General features: G+C 47.9%; 1 protein-coding gene across 3 annotated transcripts in view; it reads left to right on the plus strand.

The window, feature by feature from the left end:
• LOC144951728 (cadherin-13-like) overlaps positions 1–16,820 on the plus strand; it is a 54,410-nt gene that overhangs the window by 31,404 nt on the left and 6,186 nt on the right. For all 3 annotated transcript variants that reach the window (XM_078882062.1, XM_078882064.1, XM_078882063.1), the window contains exons 7-12: positions 1,880–2,043; positions 5,028–5,162; positions 6,552–6,737; positions 8,258–8,523; positions 9,743–9,888; positions 11,129–11,383. In XM_078882062.1, coding sequence (XP_078738188.1) covers positions 1,880–2,043; positions 5,028–5,162; positions 6,552–6,737; positions 8,258–8,523; positions 9,743–9,888; positions 11,129–11,383 — 1,152 coding nt within the window. The remainder of the gene's footprint in view (positions 1–1,879; positions 2,044–5,027; positions 5,163–6,551; positions 6,738–8,257; positions 8,524–9,742; positions 9,889–11,128; positions 11,384–16,820) is intronic.

The raw sequence follows: 16,820 nt of genomic DNA on the forward strand, positions 1-16,820 counted from the left end.
CAAGAAGATGAATCCCTGCAGTCACGAAAGCTTTAAATCGAAATTTTATTTGTAGCGTGCAAAGTTTTTTTGTATGGCAGAGAGCGGGAATGCAGGCAGAACCAGCACCAGCAATTGCCCAAGCTTCATGATCCTATATTGGGATGTGATTGGGATGTACTTATTTTAACACAGTTAATGTCCACAGACCCACAAGACGACAACATCAAAGTGTGCATACTTTATCCGTAGGCTGTCACGACCAATATGATGATTCATAATTGGTTAATTTTGGGTTGGACAGTGCGGGTACAATGCCGACTTTTGTCCTATTACCCTCCACGACCCGACAAAACCAATCAAATCAAGTTGTCATGTGGGCAAATATACAAATTGATTTGGTTTTTCAGCAAACTAGAATATTGAAAAGCAGGCACATTTTTTTTGTCACAATACAGTATTTATATGGCGTATTACTGGAGAATACATCCAGCATCATCAACGTTTTAAAGCTTTCGTGACTGCAGGGATTCATCTTCTTGGTTCTTTCGGTAAAGTCACGTAGAAGGGAAATAATAAAATAATAAAAATAAAACATAATAAAATAAAATAATATATAATGTTATATAATATTTTATTGTGTTTTATTATTATTTTATTATTTCCCTTCTACGTGACTTTACCAAAAGAACCAAGAAGACATCATGAACGTGTTAACACGAGCTCAGTTCTCCCATCAAAGAGCTTCCTGATCCGGGCCCTTAATTCGATGCCCAGGCATCTTTGGCACGATCACGCGCGCGATCCATTTTCATCTTCTTCTTCGTTCGTATGGCATTTTTGGAGATTGCAGCAGATTACAAATTGATGTCGAGATTTTTGATATCCATTCCATTGCTTCAGGAGTAGCCGCGTGGGATTTGTTTCAGATCGCCGTTCACGATATACGTTGCACGGTCCGAGATGTTGCACAACCAGTCACAAACTGGACTCTCGTTAATTTTCCATTCATGGAGAAAGTGTCTCACATTTTCCATGTAGTGGAAGATCTTTTCATCCATTTTAATAACTACGGTTCATTGCTGGTAGCTGATTGGTTGTGATTGGCAGGTTAGCTTCGTGTACTACTATTTAGGGGTTGGCGATAATTGGCCACCCTTAATTATATTACGGTGCATTGTGTGAATAATGAATCTGGAGTTGTAATGCTTATTGTGATTCTAGTTAAGCCTTAATTGGTTAATAGGCTCGGTTTGTAATTTTATGAATTGGCACTACAGGTAGTCCTCTACTTACGATGGAGATGCGTTACGACGACCCCATCGTAAGTCAAGAATATCGTAAGTCGAAGATGGCCTAGCCTACCCAGGAGTCTTAAAGAATGGTGATAATTTAGCAAAACAGAGCAATTTACAGTACCGTAATGTATAAACTATATACTTTATGTATTTATTAATTACAATACTGTATTGCACAGTAAAATGTAAAGTAAAAAATACAAGGTAAATTCTAAGCCTACCTATATGAACTGCAATTTAATAGAAAGTGTTTTCAGGAAACAATCCTATCTGCATCACACAAGGCAGGAGATGCGTACATCCCGGCAGCGTCCCAACGTACAGTATCATACCTCGTAGGCTGCTGCGTTTGCCTGCCACGCGAAATTCAAAATATTTTACAATTTTGTTGTATCGCTATCGCATCGTAAGATCGAAATATCGTAAGTCGGACCATCGTAACTCGGGGACTATCTGTATAAGGAATTTGTGATACAGGTTGATTGAAGAAATTGTTGGTGTTACATTGTGATAATAAATGATCAATTGATGGCTAGAGTTGTTTACCGACATTATGAATTTAGTTCGCTACGACGCAAACACGGATTTTTTTTTCTGTTCAGGCACGACCGTGATAAATATAGAGGCGACAGATGGAGATGATCCAGCTACAGACCACGTCATCATCATGTACACCATCATCTCCCAGAAGCCACCCATACCCAAAGCGTTCACCATCGACAGGAGCAGTGGCACCATCACTACCCTGATAAAACTGGACAGAGAGGTGAGGCCACGGTCACCATCGTCACTACCTCCACCATCATCGCCAGCATAATGTGATTACAATCTCCGTCGTCACCAATACTAGCACCATCACAACACTGATCGTGCTGGACAGAGGTGAATCCACCACCATCGTCACCACCTACACCATCATCATTGTTACTACCTCGACCGTCACCAACGTAATGCTCCAAGACCTTCTGAATTCCAGCCAACAAGCCTCCGGTGATCGAGGGTCTTGATGATGTCTGTGCCAAGATATGACCCATCTGCTAAACCTAAGGAAAGCTGCTCCATTCACCGATGGACCATATATTCCATTCATGGCACTCTTAGAAGCGCTTCTGTTCCTTAAAATTTACCTGCTGACAATTTCATCGCACCAACATTCTTTTCATTTCTCACGCTGCAAGAGTGTGGGCACGTGCAGCCATTTTATACCTCGTGCAATCTGTCAATGGTGGCATTATTCTGGTCAAAACCAGTGTGGGCACTTGCATCCGGTGATATCAGGTACCCAAAGCCGTCCATAGGGCATAGCGAAACGGGGCGACCACCCTGAACCCTTGCGCTTCAACCTCACGGTGTCAGATGTAATACTTTAGTTTGAAGGTGTGTCAGGAGGCCCATATGGTGGCATTTGCCCCGGGCCCCGCACCTCCCCTACGGACGGCTCTGCAAGTACCTTCATAGACACCTCCTGAACTTTGTCCCTGAGGAACTGCGAATATCCACCCTCCATATCTAAGGAGGAATGCTCAGAAATATGCTCCCCTCGTGTTGTTGTCAGGGCTTCCTGGAACTGGGTAATTGTCTCTTCAAGTTTGGTCCAGTTTGGTAATGTTGAGTTTCTTTGGGAGGTTTGACATTGACTTCTTGATTTTCAGGATGGATCGAAAGGGAGAGCCCTTGTGTGTACCAGAACACTGTGTCCACCTCAACTGCATGCAACACCCTGGTGACAAGGACCTCCGTAACATCTCTCTGCCTGGTCAACAAAAACAAACATTTTTTTCTGGCCTGGACTTTTGCAGCTGTTTTAGACTAATTTCAGGGTGCTGATTCCAAATCTGATTTCAGATTTTCTCCATCACATCTCATTTTATGCTATCGGCATACCCCATTTTCATTGATTTTACCCGAAATTAACTCTGTCACTTATGATTGCAAGTTGTTGCGAGTCAGTGACTGCTTTAGTGTTAAAATATGGTGCTGTATTTTTTAGGATAGTGTGTTTATAATATCATTTTATGTAGATATCCACATTTATTAAATATTTTTCTTCTGCAGTTTTTATTAAAAATGCAATATTTGATATCTCAAAAACCTGATGTGATAGACAAAAACTGATGCCAGATTTGGAATCAGCACCCCAAAATTACATTAAAACCGTTGGAATACCTTATGCCAGAAAAAGTGTGTTGACCAGTGTAATCAATCAGACGTCAGTGTTTAGATCTTGGATGCATCCAGGTTGTTTTTAGTCTGTCTGGGAGGAGGGAAAAAGTGTTAGCGCGCCATGCCGGCCGCCTGAATAGGTGCTCATGGACAGCACTTGCCCCAACCCATCTGATACGGTTGTAGTGAGTCCAACTGAGTCATAGACGTTGTCTTGGTAGCAACACTATTTATTACATCAACTCAACACGCAACATAACGTAACCTACACTCGGGTGTTGAACGCCCATCTAACCACGTTACGGCAGAACTAGACACGGTCCCGCTATCCCGGTCCGGACCACAAGCTGGGTCCCGGACCACGTGGCTAGAGGCTTCTTCAACACGACGTGGATCTTCACTCAACAACAGTCAAGAACCGCGAGCCCCACATGGGGCCCCCATTATATCGGCCCGGGCTGGGGCTGGCTCCGCCTCTCACCCCGTCCACCTTCTAGATCTCTCCGGCTCCGCCTCTCACCCCGTCCACCTTCTAGATCTCTCTGGATCCTTCCCTCACCCCGCCCACCTTCTAGATCTCTCCGGCTCCGCCCCTCGCCCCGCCCACCTTTTAGATCTCTCCAGCTCCGCCTCTCACCCCGTCCACCTTCTAGATCTCTCCGGATCCTTCCCTCACCCCGCCCACCTTCTAGATCTCTCCGGCTCCGCCTCTCACCCCGCCCACCTTCTAGATCTCTCGAGCTCTTTCCCAACGGCTCCCGAGAGCTCCTCTATACCACGTGACCACCCAGCAGCCCCCGTCTACCGGTGGACCCCCTCCAATATCATCCGGTCACGTGTTGGGAGGTCAACCAGCGTATCATGCCCCAACGTAACCCTGGCTGCCTGACACTCTCTCTCGCTCCCTCACCGGGAGCCTGCACCGCACACCGTACGTGTTGCCTCTGCGCTAACCAGCGCACACCCAAGCCCCGCTAGGGCTGGTGGTACTACGCCCAGTAACCGGGCTGCACATAATGACAACAGATTATCCGCCGTGGCCTCGCAAGGCCGGCACCGCACAGTGACATTCAGAGTCACTACACGGTCATAAAGGCGGTCTTTGTATGCGAGATAGGATGACGATCTCCCATATCCCTTCCCTTTGATGCTGCTAATCCTGCATAATGCACGGGCATAAGTAGTACTAATCACATACCTGCATTTCCCATAAATATGCTAAATTCCTCTTGATATGCATATTCTTTTGTCAAGGCGCCCTTTTCCCCCCTTCCAACCCAGCTTATATATATGCTCCAAGCACGTGTGCTGTTTCATTCAGACGCTGTCGCCTCGACAGACCTGGTTTTCACCTGAGGACGGCTGCTTGCGTTGTGGCCGAAACGTCGTGAGAATTGTTTTATTATGTTTTATTTTTATTACTTTATTACTTCCCTTCTGCGTGACTTTACCGAAAGAACCAAGAAGAGGATGACGATATTGGTTTGTGCGCAGACCGTTGATGGTGGCCTGTGGAAGCATTCATTCAGCAATGGAGTGACCGTCGCCTATGTTGACGATGATACGTGCGTGCGTGTGTGTGTGCAGGCTGTGAGTCAGTTCCTGCTGGAAGTGAACGCCAGGGACTGCAACGGCTCCCCCATAGGGCTCAGCAACACGACCACTGTGACCATCATCGTGGGGGACACGAACGACAACCCCCCAGAGTTCACCTCCCCCAAGGTCTTGTCTCGCGCGCACACAATTCCCAGTGTCGCACAGTGATCATCGGCAGCCACAGCAATAGTGTAGAGGAGTAAAATGGGGACGTGACGTCAGGTGTGCCGTTCAGTGCGATGACGTCACGTCTCCTAGGGTACTTACGGGAGACCCCGTGACGTAAGCGGGGTCACTGTGGGAACGGGTAGAGTGAGCAGGGTGAAGTGGGAACCAGGGGTAGAGAGAGGGATCGAGTGGTGAGTCTGGGGAGAAGCCGGTGGTAGCCGTAGAGGTGCTTCTCTCTCCGCTCGGTGGAGTCGGCAGAGTCCACGATCCGACACGAGAGAGAGAGACCGGAGCTAGCCGGCAGGGACCCAGACTCAGAGTAGGACCCCCCTAGCCCCTGGGAGTTGTGTACCCTGCTGTGTGTGTAATATTGATAAGTTTTAATAAACCCTGGCGAAAGCCCTTAACTTACCTCCTTCTCCGGGTGCGTCTGTGGGAACTCCTCTACAATAGTATCAGTATCATCATCATCAACATGCCGAACATGGTGGCGAGATGTTAACTACATCGCCTAATAGACAAGTTGTCGTGGGATCCTGACCCTGACGCTTGTTGTATATTTAGAGTCTTGCATGTTCTCCTGGTAGGTGCGTGGATTTTTCTCAGGGTTCTCTGGTTTTCCCTTCCACATTTAGTATTTGGCTGCTATACATTTCCACGTGCTAAGCCACTTCGTTGAACTATCATTTGTTGCATGGTCGCTTCTAAAAAAGAGCTATATAGCTCAGTAGGCTTTACCTGGTAAAATAAAAAATATTTTAATTTTTTGTTTATAATTTTAACAATTATAACATTTATTTGACTGTCAAACGATGAACGTCACTCTCATTATCTCACTATCTTGCAAATTAGACTCTCCCGGCACTTTAAAATCTCTCGCCTGGTTAAAACAAAATTAACTTGAACCATGCATCCCGAGCAATTGGGAAAGTGCTGCCCTCCACTGTGTGTGAACCAGAAGTTACTCGAAGGGATATTGCACGTCTGTGGGCCGCTCTGCAAAACGGAAGGATCGCTTTGCTCTCCGAGATATCCGAATGCGTCCTTCGTCTCGCGACGATGATGATGCTGACAGCACAATCGGGATGAATTTCGATTTAAAGCTTTCGTGACTGCAGGGATTCATCTTCTTGGTTCTTTCGGTAAAGTCACGTAGAAGGGAAGTAATAAAATAATAAAAATAAAACATAATAAAATAATTCTCACAGTGAGAGTAACTTTACCGAAAGAACCAAGAAGATGAATCGGGATGAAATTGGCGATTGTAATCAGAGCCCATCACAGAGGAGGCTCGAACTTTCCCCGCTCCCCTCCCTGCCTCCCTCCCGGCCTCTCCTCGCTGTGCAGTACGAGGGGACGGTGCGGGAGAACGAGCTGGTGACCCAGGCGGTCGTGCTGGACATTCGAGATGCGGACGCTCCGGGCTTGCCGGCGTGGCGCGCCGTCTACACCGTCACTCGCGGCAACGAGGCGGGGCACTTCGCCATTGCCACCGATGCCAAGACCAACCAGGGCGTATTGTCCGTCGTCAAGGTTTGTGTGGGCATGTGTGTGTGCAGTGGGAGCGGTGGTGCAGCGGTTAGCACGCTACGAAAAGCAATCTGGCGACCCGAGTTCAATCATCGCTTCATGGCTACCAACACACAGTGACGATTATCTGAACCGGTCTTGGGCCTCTCCGAGGTCGGCTCAGCCTCAAATGAGGACTTTGGTGTGGTGGTGTAGACATCGCCACTCGGGAGTCAAACGAGACGTAATCTAAAAAAGCTGTTTAATTACAATGAACATTATAACGAATCATTATCAATCGAATACATATCGGGGTACACCAGTAATGCAAAGAAGAAGACTTCCTGAATATGCCGGTCATATTTTCAAGCTAAATTCACGTCTAATTGCCGCTAAATTTGGTTGTGAAAATTGTCATTCGACTGACAGGTGTGAGCTGAAACAGACAAATGTAATTTGTTTGGCTTTGTTGAATTACAGGTTGATGTAAAGACTGGCCAATTGGGGGTAAGTGGTGGTGCGGGTTGTCTTGAAATGTAAAGATTTTAAATAAGGTCCTACTTGACAATAAAAATATAATATAGGTTTTTGGGTCAGATCGCGTTATTTATAAATGTGTCGTAACCCTCCACCACCCGACACGGCCAAATAGTAAAAAAGTGTCACGTTTTTCAAAGGACAAAATAATTCACTTCTTTAGCCCACCGGTGTGCTGAAGAGAGAATCAACAGCATTTTTAATTTGAGTAGTACGACGTTTCGCTGATAATTACAATCAACTTCATCGGGCAAGAATTTGGCCGTGTCGGGTGGTGGAGGGTTACGACACATTTATAAATAACGCGATCTGACCCAAAAACCTATATTATGAATAATATTGGTCGCGAAAGCCTCCTACATGTTAAATCAAAATATATATCATAGGGATAGGGGGGCAGGGAGCATGGGGGCGGGGGGGAGGAGAGGTCAACGGCCCCGTTTAGATCCGCTACTGTGTCGGTGGCGGAGGGTTTCACAACATCACTTTAGCACGATCACGATACAGTCCTACCAACACAAACTATAGGGAATCAAAAACAGAAACGTCCTTGAGCTGAGACTTGAACAGTTGGGCAGAAGGGCGGAAAGCAGAGGTCGCAACCGGGTACCCGATACCCGTACCCTACCCGATACCCGGCTACCCGTACCCGGCCGGGTACGGGTACGGGTACCCGTTTGCGACCCTGGTGCGGCCGGGTATGGGTAGGCCGTGAGTCACCGGTGAGTAACCGTTTGTCACTCATTTTGGGTAGGGTACGGGTACGGGTAGCGTACGGGTACCCATACCCGGCCGGGTACGGGTACGGGTACCTATTTTCGACCCTGGTGCGGTCGGGTACGGGTAAGGAATGAAAACCCGTTTGCGACCTCTGGCGGAAAGACGATAGAGGGCAAGGGAGCACAACAACATGGACAGTTGGGGGTCCACGAGTTCCAGGCCGCGGAGATGCACGAGCTGACCCTAGCTGGTCGATTCAACGCCGCCCGAATTTCTCACCACCGCAGCCACTGAACTTTGAAGCGATAACAACGGCTGACAAGACGGTCCCTCTCGTGGTGACGGTGGCCAACGAGGAGAAGCTCCTTCCCGGCGTGGTCGCATCGTCGTCGTCCACCGCCACGGTGCTCGTGCGCGTCACGGACGTCAACGAGGACGCGGCTTTCGTTCCTTCGGTGCGCATGGTGCAGTGCGACGAGGGGTCGCCGTTGGGATCGTCGCTCGGGGTCTTCTCCGCACAGGACCCCGACACTGGGACAACGCACAACTTCACGTGAGCATAAAGTCGCGCTGGGGGTAGGCCTCGGCAAGGTAAGGTAAAAGTGTAAAAAACAACGAGCCTACCTTTTACCCTACCACAATACAATCACTCTACCCTACCTTTTACCCTTTAGCAGGTAGGGTAACAGTGTAAAAAGCAACGAGCCTACCTTTTACCCTACCACAATACAATCACTCTACCCTACCTTTTACCCTTTAGCAGGTAAGGTAAAAGGTAAAAAGCAACGAGCCTACCTTTACCCTACCCTTTACCCTTACCCCTTGGCATGTCGATACCTTTACCCTTTACCCTTTTACCCGGTAAAAAGGGTAAATTACCTTACCTTGCCGAGGCCTGGCTGGGGGGCGGGGGAGGCTCGTAATAACCATGTCAGGGATGGTGAGAAGTCCATAATCAGAATTGAAAAAAATCCTGGAGGAAGCTGAGATGAGGTACGAAGCTCTGTTTCACTGATGTCCAGTAACAGGTGACGGCAAGGGTGATGGCATGTGTGTATCAAGCGTAAGATACCGCACACCCGTTTGCTTTATAGCCGATGTTACAGACCGACCCCATGTAATTCAAATTGAATTGGCCACTGGTGTGCCGGTGTCAGGGCCCAAATATGGCACACGGCAAATGACTCAATGGGAATACACTTGACAATCAATGCCCGCTACTGGAAACACCAATGCCCACTTGCAGGCTAGGTTCTGAGTCACCTTGTGTCCTGCATGAACAGCTGCCACTGTGTTGAGATGAGATGTAAGTCACTTATCACGTGTAAAGCGCTCTGAGATGGCCCTGCCCAAAGGTGGTTCAGCTATATATATATATAATTATCTTCTTGGTTCTTTCGGTGGTGCTCATTCAGACGCTGTCTTTCCGACAGACCTGTTCTTCACCTGAGGACGGCTGCTTGCGTTGTGGCCGAAACGTCGTGAGAATTGTATTTTATTATGTTTTATTGTTATTATTTATTATTTCCCTTCTACGTGACTTTACCGAAAGAACCAAGAAGATGAATCCCTGCAGTCACGAAAGCTTTAAATCGAAATTTATAAAATTATCATTCAACCCTTGGGGCTTGGTTTTCTCCATTTCTCATGGGGGTTCATAATGGCCGTATCAGGGATGGTAAGCAGGTGGTAAGGGTGAGTGTATGGGTTCAAGACTTAGAGCTGTGTCTATGCATGCTGATGTTAACTCCGAATGGACCGGTTGTCCACAGCTACAAGATCGTGTCAGACAGGGCGGGCTGGCTGGCGATTGACCCAAGCACAGGAGCGCTCAGCTTGGCTGGGGACGTGGACTATGAAGACCCCGAGTACATCCGCAGTGGGCAGTACAACGTGACCGTCATTGCCATCGATGCAGGTGGTCACTCATCCGAGGGCTATGCAAGGCAGCACGACTCTGCTTTAGCTGCCGAGATCTGGTGCGATCTGGCTCAATCAGGGTGATTTGGGTCATCAAATATCCAAAAGCCAACATTGGCCTCCTTCGAAAGCGACACATCATATCACCCAGGGCTTAATTCCAGCCAGGGAAAGATATGCACACCCAGCACACCCCATCCAGTTTTCTTCTCGCTGTGGCTGGGGCTACTAGTCGACTCAAAACTGCTCTAGAGGAGTTGTACACCCCTAGCTGCCAGTGCTATTCAGTGGCCTAAAATAAGATGTTTCACTTCGGATGATCGCTGCAAAGTATGACCTGTGTTTTGATTTAGTGTGCTGATCTTAAAGGTGCATTGAAAAATTATAATACTCCGATTGATGCTCCTGCTGTTGTGGAGTGATTCATGCAGCCAGCTATGGCTGCAGGGTTTTTGGTAGTACATGTTGTTTATGTCGTTTATTGTGAAAATTCCGTCACAGTTCCTATGATCGCTGTTTCATTGCTTTCATGGCTTTATTTTGGTGATTTGGAAAAGTTGATTGGTTTAGCCATGTTTGTTTGTTGTAGTACGGAGTTAGACTGATGGCCTTAATCTAAGTTGTCTTGTGGTTGTTGTTGTTGTTTGACTTGCAACAACTCTGATGATGATAATGATATGCACTGTCCTTGAAGTTGATTGGTCCACAACCGAGACAGCTTTTCTTAGAGCCTAGTCGCCATTGGTGTTGGACCAGACGACGCCAAAAGGCGTACCAGTTGAAAGGGTAAAAACCTATAACTATATTTTGCCACTGGTAAAGGAGGTCTCATAGTGTAAAGGAGTGACAGCCAAGGAATGGAACGCATCAGAAAGGAGCTGGAGAGATGTGATCAGTGCAGGTGCTGGATGTATCGTTGCATCACGTGATCATGAGAGCTGGTGACAGTTTGGGAAACACCTTCTTTCAAAAGTTGATAAATCAAAGCTGATGATGATAACTTTGTTTAACACGTAGGCTTTCGCGACCAATATTATTCATAATCAACGTTTTTGGGTTTAGATCGCGTTATTTATAACACACCGGTGGGCTAAAGCAGTGAACTATTTGTCCTTTGTCAACGTGACACTTTTTTACTGATTGGCCGTGTCGGGTGGTGGAGGATTACGACACATTTATAAATAACGCGATCTAAATTCAAAAACGTTGATTATGGATGATAACTTTGATTGCTTCAGGTCGCCCGGACTTCACCTGCACGGGAACCGTGGTTCTGAACATCGTGGACGTCAACGACCATGCTCCCAAGCTCGCGGGGCCTCTTTTTGCAACAGGGGCCTCAACGCCACACCTCTGCCTGGCCAGGCCTTCTGAGGGTCTTCCCCTCATGGCCACCGACGATGACTCGCCTGCTCATGGGGCCCCTTTCTACTTCCAATTGGTCAACAAGCCTCCCGGCACCGATGAGCTGTGGGAGGTCGTGACTCTGAACGGTGAGAGTGGCGGCAGAATCGATGCCTTTTTGCGACTTTCGCCATCGCAAGATTTGGGACAAAAAGCAAAATGGATAGTAAAATGACCGGGTTGTTCAGAGGCGAGAGCTTTGAGCTTGGCACCGCTGAGATGTTGGGTTCAAATCTCGGTTTCACTTGCCCGTGATAAATCCGAGTTTTCAAGTCCAGTCAACTAATCACATTCATTATAGTGACAACTTCTTCATCACCGTAACATGGCCAGCCACTACAACAGCACTTAATGTGGCTCTGCACTCAAACGTGTCAAAGTTTCAGCGCTGAGAATTAAAATATTGGTATGTCATGCGTTGTACGTTACTCTGACATGCAGAGCGGGTGGAGATAATGCTCCCCTCTGCTGTGTCTGTGTGAGGGTAACATTAAGAAGGGATCTTAGAGGTAGCTCTGTAATATCCACTTCAGCGGGTCATTCTCCAACACAAAAGTTTAGCAGCCCTCTGAAAGATTTGCGAATAGATTATTTGTCTCTTTACGCTGATAGTACAATCAGGATAAAACTGGGAGAATGACAAAAACTGACCTTTCTCATTTTCCTTATCATTCGATAAACTAGAGTAGCACAAATATGAGCCATGCACAAAACATCTGGAAACAATTTCCCCTTTCAAATATGCAAGTTTGTATTTTCAGAGTACATGACCTGATCTGGAGAGTGGAATGAAAATGTTTAATGTATTGTTTGATTGATTACTCGCTAGGGACACATTTTGACAGTGAGCTGAATTCAAATGTTTGTTTTATCATTGTCATAAAATTGATTGTTTTCGTTCATGACACACTGCCATTTTTATTGAAAGATTCGTGTTCGTCATTTCACGTAAACCTCAAGAACCAATGTCATGAAAGGATGAGCCACGTGCCAAAATCGGCAAAAGTATTTCACATTTGAAAAATATTTTCGAGAGTGCGTGACCTGAGTTAGAGAGCACGAAGACATATTTGACGCAGCAAACGGTTGTGATTTCTCCCTAAAGATATCTAATTACACATTTTTAAACAATCGTTATTATGGCAGTGACACAGCCCAATTGTTAGCACATTCATCATTCATTGCAGAGGTTTTCGATTTCAAAAAGGCCAGCAATTTTGGTTAATACTGTGGCATATTGCCCGAACAACACATGCCACCCACTTCATCGCGGATGCTCACAATCTCGTGACAATTTGAAATTAGTAGATCATCGTGTGCCGGTGTCACAGTCCAAATTTGCCATCTTGATACTGAAAATATTCGACTGGGATTTCACGAAGCACTAATTGACCCCTACCGGCAGACCAATGCTCGCATGCAGGTCGGTGCTGAGTCCCCGTGTGCCAGACAAGTATAGCTGCCACTGTTAGTAGCTATTCAAATCTTAATTTTAATTTTGGAGCTTTCGTGACTGCAGGAATTACTCTTGGTTCTTTCGGTAAAGTCATGTATAAAGATAAAATAATAAATTAAATAATAGCATACGACGTTTCAATCGCAACACAAGCAATCATCATCAGGTATAAATGAAATAGCAACAAAAAATTCTAACCAGAAAAACTATAGACAGACATATAAGCAGACAGATATCTTGGTGATATAGTTTTTTTGGTTAGAATTTTTTGTTGTCATTTCATTTATACCTGATGATGATTGCTTGTGTTGCAATCGAAACGTCGTAGGCTATTCAAATGTTTGATATGAGGTGTTATGTATGTATGTGGAACTTCGTTCGCACCGTACGTATCCAACCATGCTAATCAGATGTGGGGGGGGGGAGAAGGACAAGCAAAACATAAAAAGCAGTTCTAGTTTTCAATCTATATTTAAAAGTGCATAGCTCCAGTGGCTTCCTAATATCAGATGGGAGAGCGTTCCAAACGGCCGAAGAAGCGCATCTGAAAGCGCGCAATGTGGTGACCGTCTTTGTTCGATGGCCAGCCAAAAGCCACTGCGAAGGTGACTGGAGAAAGGCTAGAGTTCGCTTGATGCAAGTCATGTACTGCATGTAAATCACTCTTGTGATGCCCTTGCGTAAAGGAGGGCACACTCTATATATATGTAGTGACATAGAATGGTCACTACTGTGTCGGCCTGTACGAGGGCTGGGGGCCCCAAGGGGGTGCCTGGGGGGTCACGTGCTGGAGGGATCCGGACCTTCCCAGAGGTGGGGGAAGTGAGGCGTGTCCTGGGAAGGGAGGCGTGGCCTGGAGAGAGCCAGCCACGCCGGGGCGGAGCCAGCCACGCCAAACGAGATATAAGCGTGGTGTGAACGCAGAGCGAGGCTGTTGTACTGTACTCCAAAGTGAAGACATCATCGGTCGTCAAGTCCCGAGTCGTCGTCCTGGGCCAGGCAGGCCGTTGCCTGCCTGGTCCAGTCTGTGTCGTGTTCTAGAGTGTTAGTGAGTTGAGGAAGGTGCTCACCACCTTATGTACAGTGTTATATTACTTACCGTTTAATAAATAGTGTTGCCTCAAAGCTGCGTGTGTGTGCACCTAATTCGAACCTACTACATTTGGCGTCAGAAGTTGTGGAAAAATAAGTATTGCTAGGTGTTATCCTAGGGAAGTAAAATGGGCACACGAAAAACAAATATAAAACTCACCTGGACGCCTTCGTACGACGGGGACGGTGTGACGACCATCCTTCGGACAGCCCCGGGGATGGCAGCCCCGGTGACAGAGAGAGAGAGAGATGGCGCTGCACGCGGAGCGGTGGGACTTGCATCGCACTGCTGCTTCGCCACCATCGGGAACGGAGCTGGCGGGGGAGGCCCGGGCATGCGGGCCACGCGGTGGGCCCGCCATTTCGGCGGCGAGTCGGGGCGCTGTTCCCGCCAAAGCGCCGCTCCCGCCGACATCAACGCCTGCGGAGGGGGAGTTCCACACGTGCAGGTGGCGCCCCGTCTTGTGGATGGGGGTTCGCAAGAGCAGGCCGTGTTCACCATGCAAGATTCTTCGGGGTGTCCCAGTGCTCCACCTTGCCGCCCTCCACTATTCACAGTTTGCCAGGCGAGTCGTGACATGACAAGCACCCGGCCTCAAGAAAAATAATAATAACTTCACCCATCTTGCGTGTGCCGGGTTGCGATCGCGGGTGTTTTTTTTTAACTCGCTGGTTTGCGGAGCGTGTTTGTCCAGTTGTGTGCGTGATAAATTGACGCGGCTTCCATGCGGGTGTCTGCTTGTAACGGCGTTGTTAAATACGGCGTCGAGATCGGTATCTTCTGGGTGTAGTTAATGATTAATTCGTTGTTGGTGTCCCGAGCTCCGTTGATATGCTGTAGGTTGCCGTGTTAACGACTCGTGTTGTTACATCGTTTTGTTGCGAAATCGCCATTGTTATTGTGTATACTGTATGGAGTTTCGCTCGTGATTGTCACGTGTAACTGTAAGAAACTTTGATCGTCATTGTTGCCAAGGTACAGACTGTATGGAGCTTTGCTTGGAATTGTTAACAGGGTATGGAATGTTGGGTACTTGCTTGTGATTATTTACTATGTATGGATTGTCTGGAGTATTGATTGTGTGTGTTGCCATGTGGGGACTGGATGGAGCATTGCGCCAAATGATTGACTGTACGAACTTCGTATACTGCATATACTGTATTAATCAATTCGGCGATTTTGGACGTTTGTGTCTAGTTTTTTTTTTGCTCTCAAAATTCGAATGCCCTGAGTCCCATGGTTAATGTTGAAGGGGATTTTGAAATGACAGGTTCGGTTTGTTTCAAACTCACTGGTTGGTTCCTGTCCGTTGTTGCACAGATGATGTCTTTTGTGCGGGAATGCTCCTTGTGTTCTACGTGGATCGGGGGTGCGTTTCCGTTAATTGCCGTCAAATTGCGTTGCTCTCTCCACTCGGTTGGTACAGCTGCATGCTGCAATGCGAGTCTCGGAGATGATGTGTACGGATACGGGATGTGAGGTGTATTGTTGTGACCATTGAATATTCGGGATCGTCACAAATTGTGCGTACCTGTTCGGCATTGGATCAGTTCTGTGGGGGATCATAATTCAAATTGTATGTGTTGTGATGGTGTTAAATTGCGATGGTGACATGCTGCCAGGGATTTGGAATTGTGCTGCTGGCTGTCACCTATCTTGGGGCGCAGGTCCTGACCAGGATGGCCCAGTGAGTGTTGCGTGTCTAACATGAACGTTGTGGTCCCGTCATGCTATGGCTGACGGCTTGACCTGACAGCCCGGAGATTGAAACACTCCGTGGTATGTCTAGCCTAGTGGGCTGTGCGCTCACAGGGCTCGGAGAGTGTGGTCCCGTCATGCAATGGCTGACGGCTTGACCTGACAGCCCGGAGATTGAAACACTCCGTGGCATGTCTAGCCTAGTGGGCTGTGCGCTCACATGGCTCGGAGAGTGTGGTCCCGTCATGCTATGGCTGACGGCTTGACCTGACAGCCCGGAGATTGAAACACTCCGTGGCTTGTCTAGCCTAGTGGGCTGTGCGCTCACATGGCTCGGGGAGTGTGGTCCCGTCATGCTGTGTCTGACGGCTTGACCTGACAGCCCGGAGATCGAGACATTCTGTGGCTTGTCTAGCCTTGTGGGCTGTGCGCTCACATGGCTCGGGGAGTGTGGTCCCGTCATGCTGTGTCTGACGGCTTGACCTGACAGCCCGGAGATCGAGACACTCTGTGGCTTGTCTAGCCTTGTGGGCTGTGCGCTCACATGGCTCGGGGAGTGTGGTCCCGTCATGCTATGGCTGACAGCTTGACCTTACGGCTCGGAGGTTGAGACCCTCCGAGGCGCGTTGAAACAGTGGGCTGGAGATTCGTAAGGTTCAGGTGGAGTTGTCCTGTTACGTTGAGACTGTATCCCTCAGTTGTTAGGGTGCATGTTGTGCAGTGAGTGAGAGACTGGGTCGTCTCAGCTCGGTTGGTACAGCTATATGCTGCGATGCGAGTCTTGGAGAGAGACTGGGTTAAAATCCCCCCGATATGGCCGACGCGTGCTACTGGTTGTGACGCCGCGTCGGAAAGGCGGTGGGGTGGTAACATGGAAATTCCCCCCCCGATATGGCCGACGCGTGCTACTGGTTGTGACGCCACGTCGGAAAGGCGGGGGGGGTGCTAACGGGTGACTGTCATTGCATGCGTGATTCTAATGGGGGGGGGGGGGGGGCTGTGCTGGAGCGTAAGTGGGTTAGCCAGTTTTCATGTATATTTGTTGTTAATTCCCCGTTTTCTGTGCGGTTCCCTTTTACCGTCGTCGATTCTGTATATATTACGTGATTGTATTTCTTATCGGTCGCCAGTCATTTATTGATGTTGCTGCTTCGGAGGCACACCTTTTCGATTTTTCACAGTTGTGTTACAGCCGGGGACGGCTGTGTGTTTATACAGGGGGGGGGTGATGTAGTGACATAGAATGGTCACTACTGTGTCGGCCTGTACGAGGGCTGGG

The sequence above is a fragment of the Lampetra fluviatilis genome, chromosome 63, assembly GCF_964198595.1.
Source record: "Lampetra fluviatilis chromosome 63, kcLamFluv1.1, whole genome shotgun sequence".
Lineage (NCBI taxonomy): Eukaryota > Metazoa > Chordata > Hyperoartia > Petromyzontiformes > Petromyzontidae > Lampetra > Lampetra fluviatilis.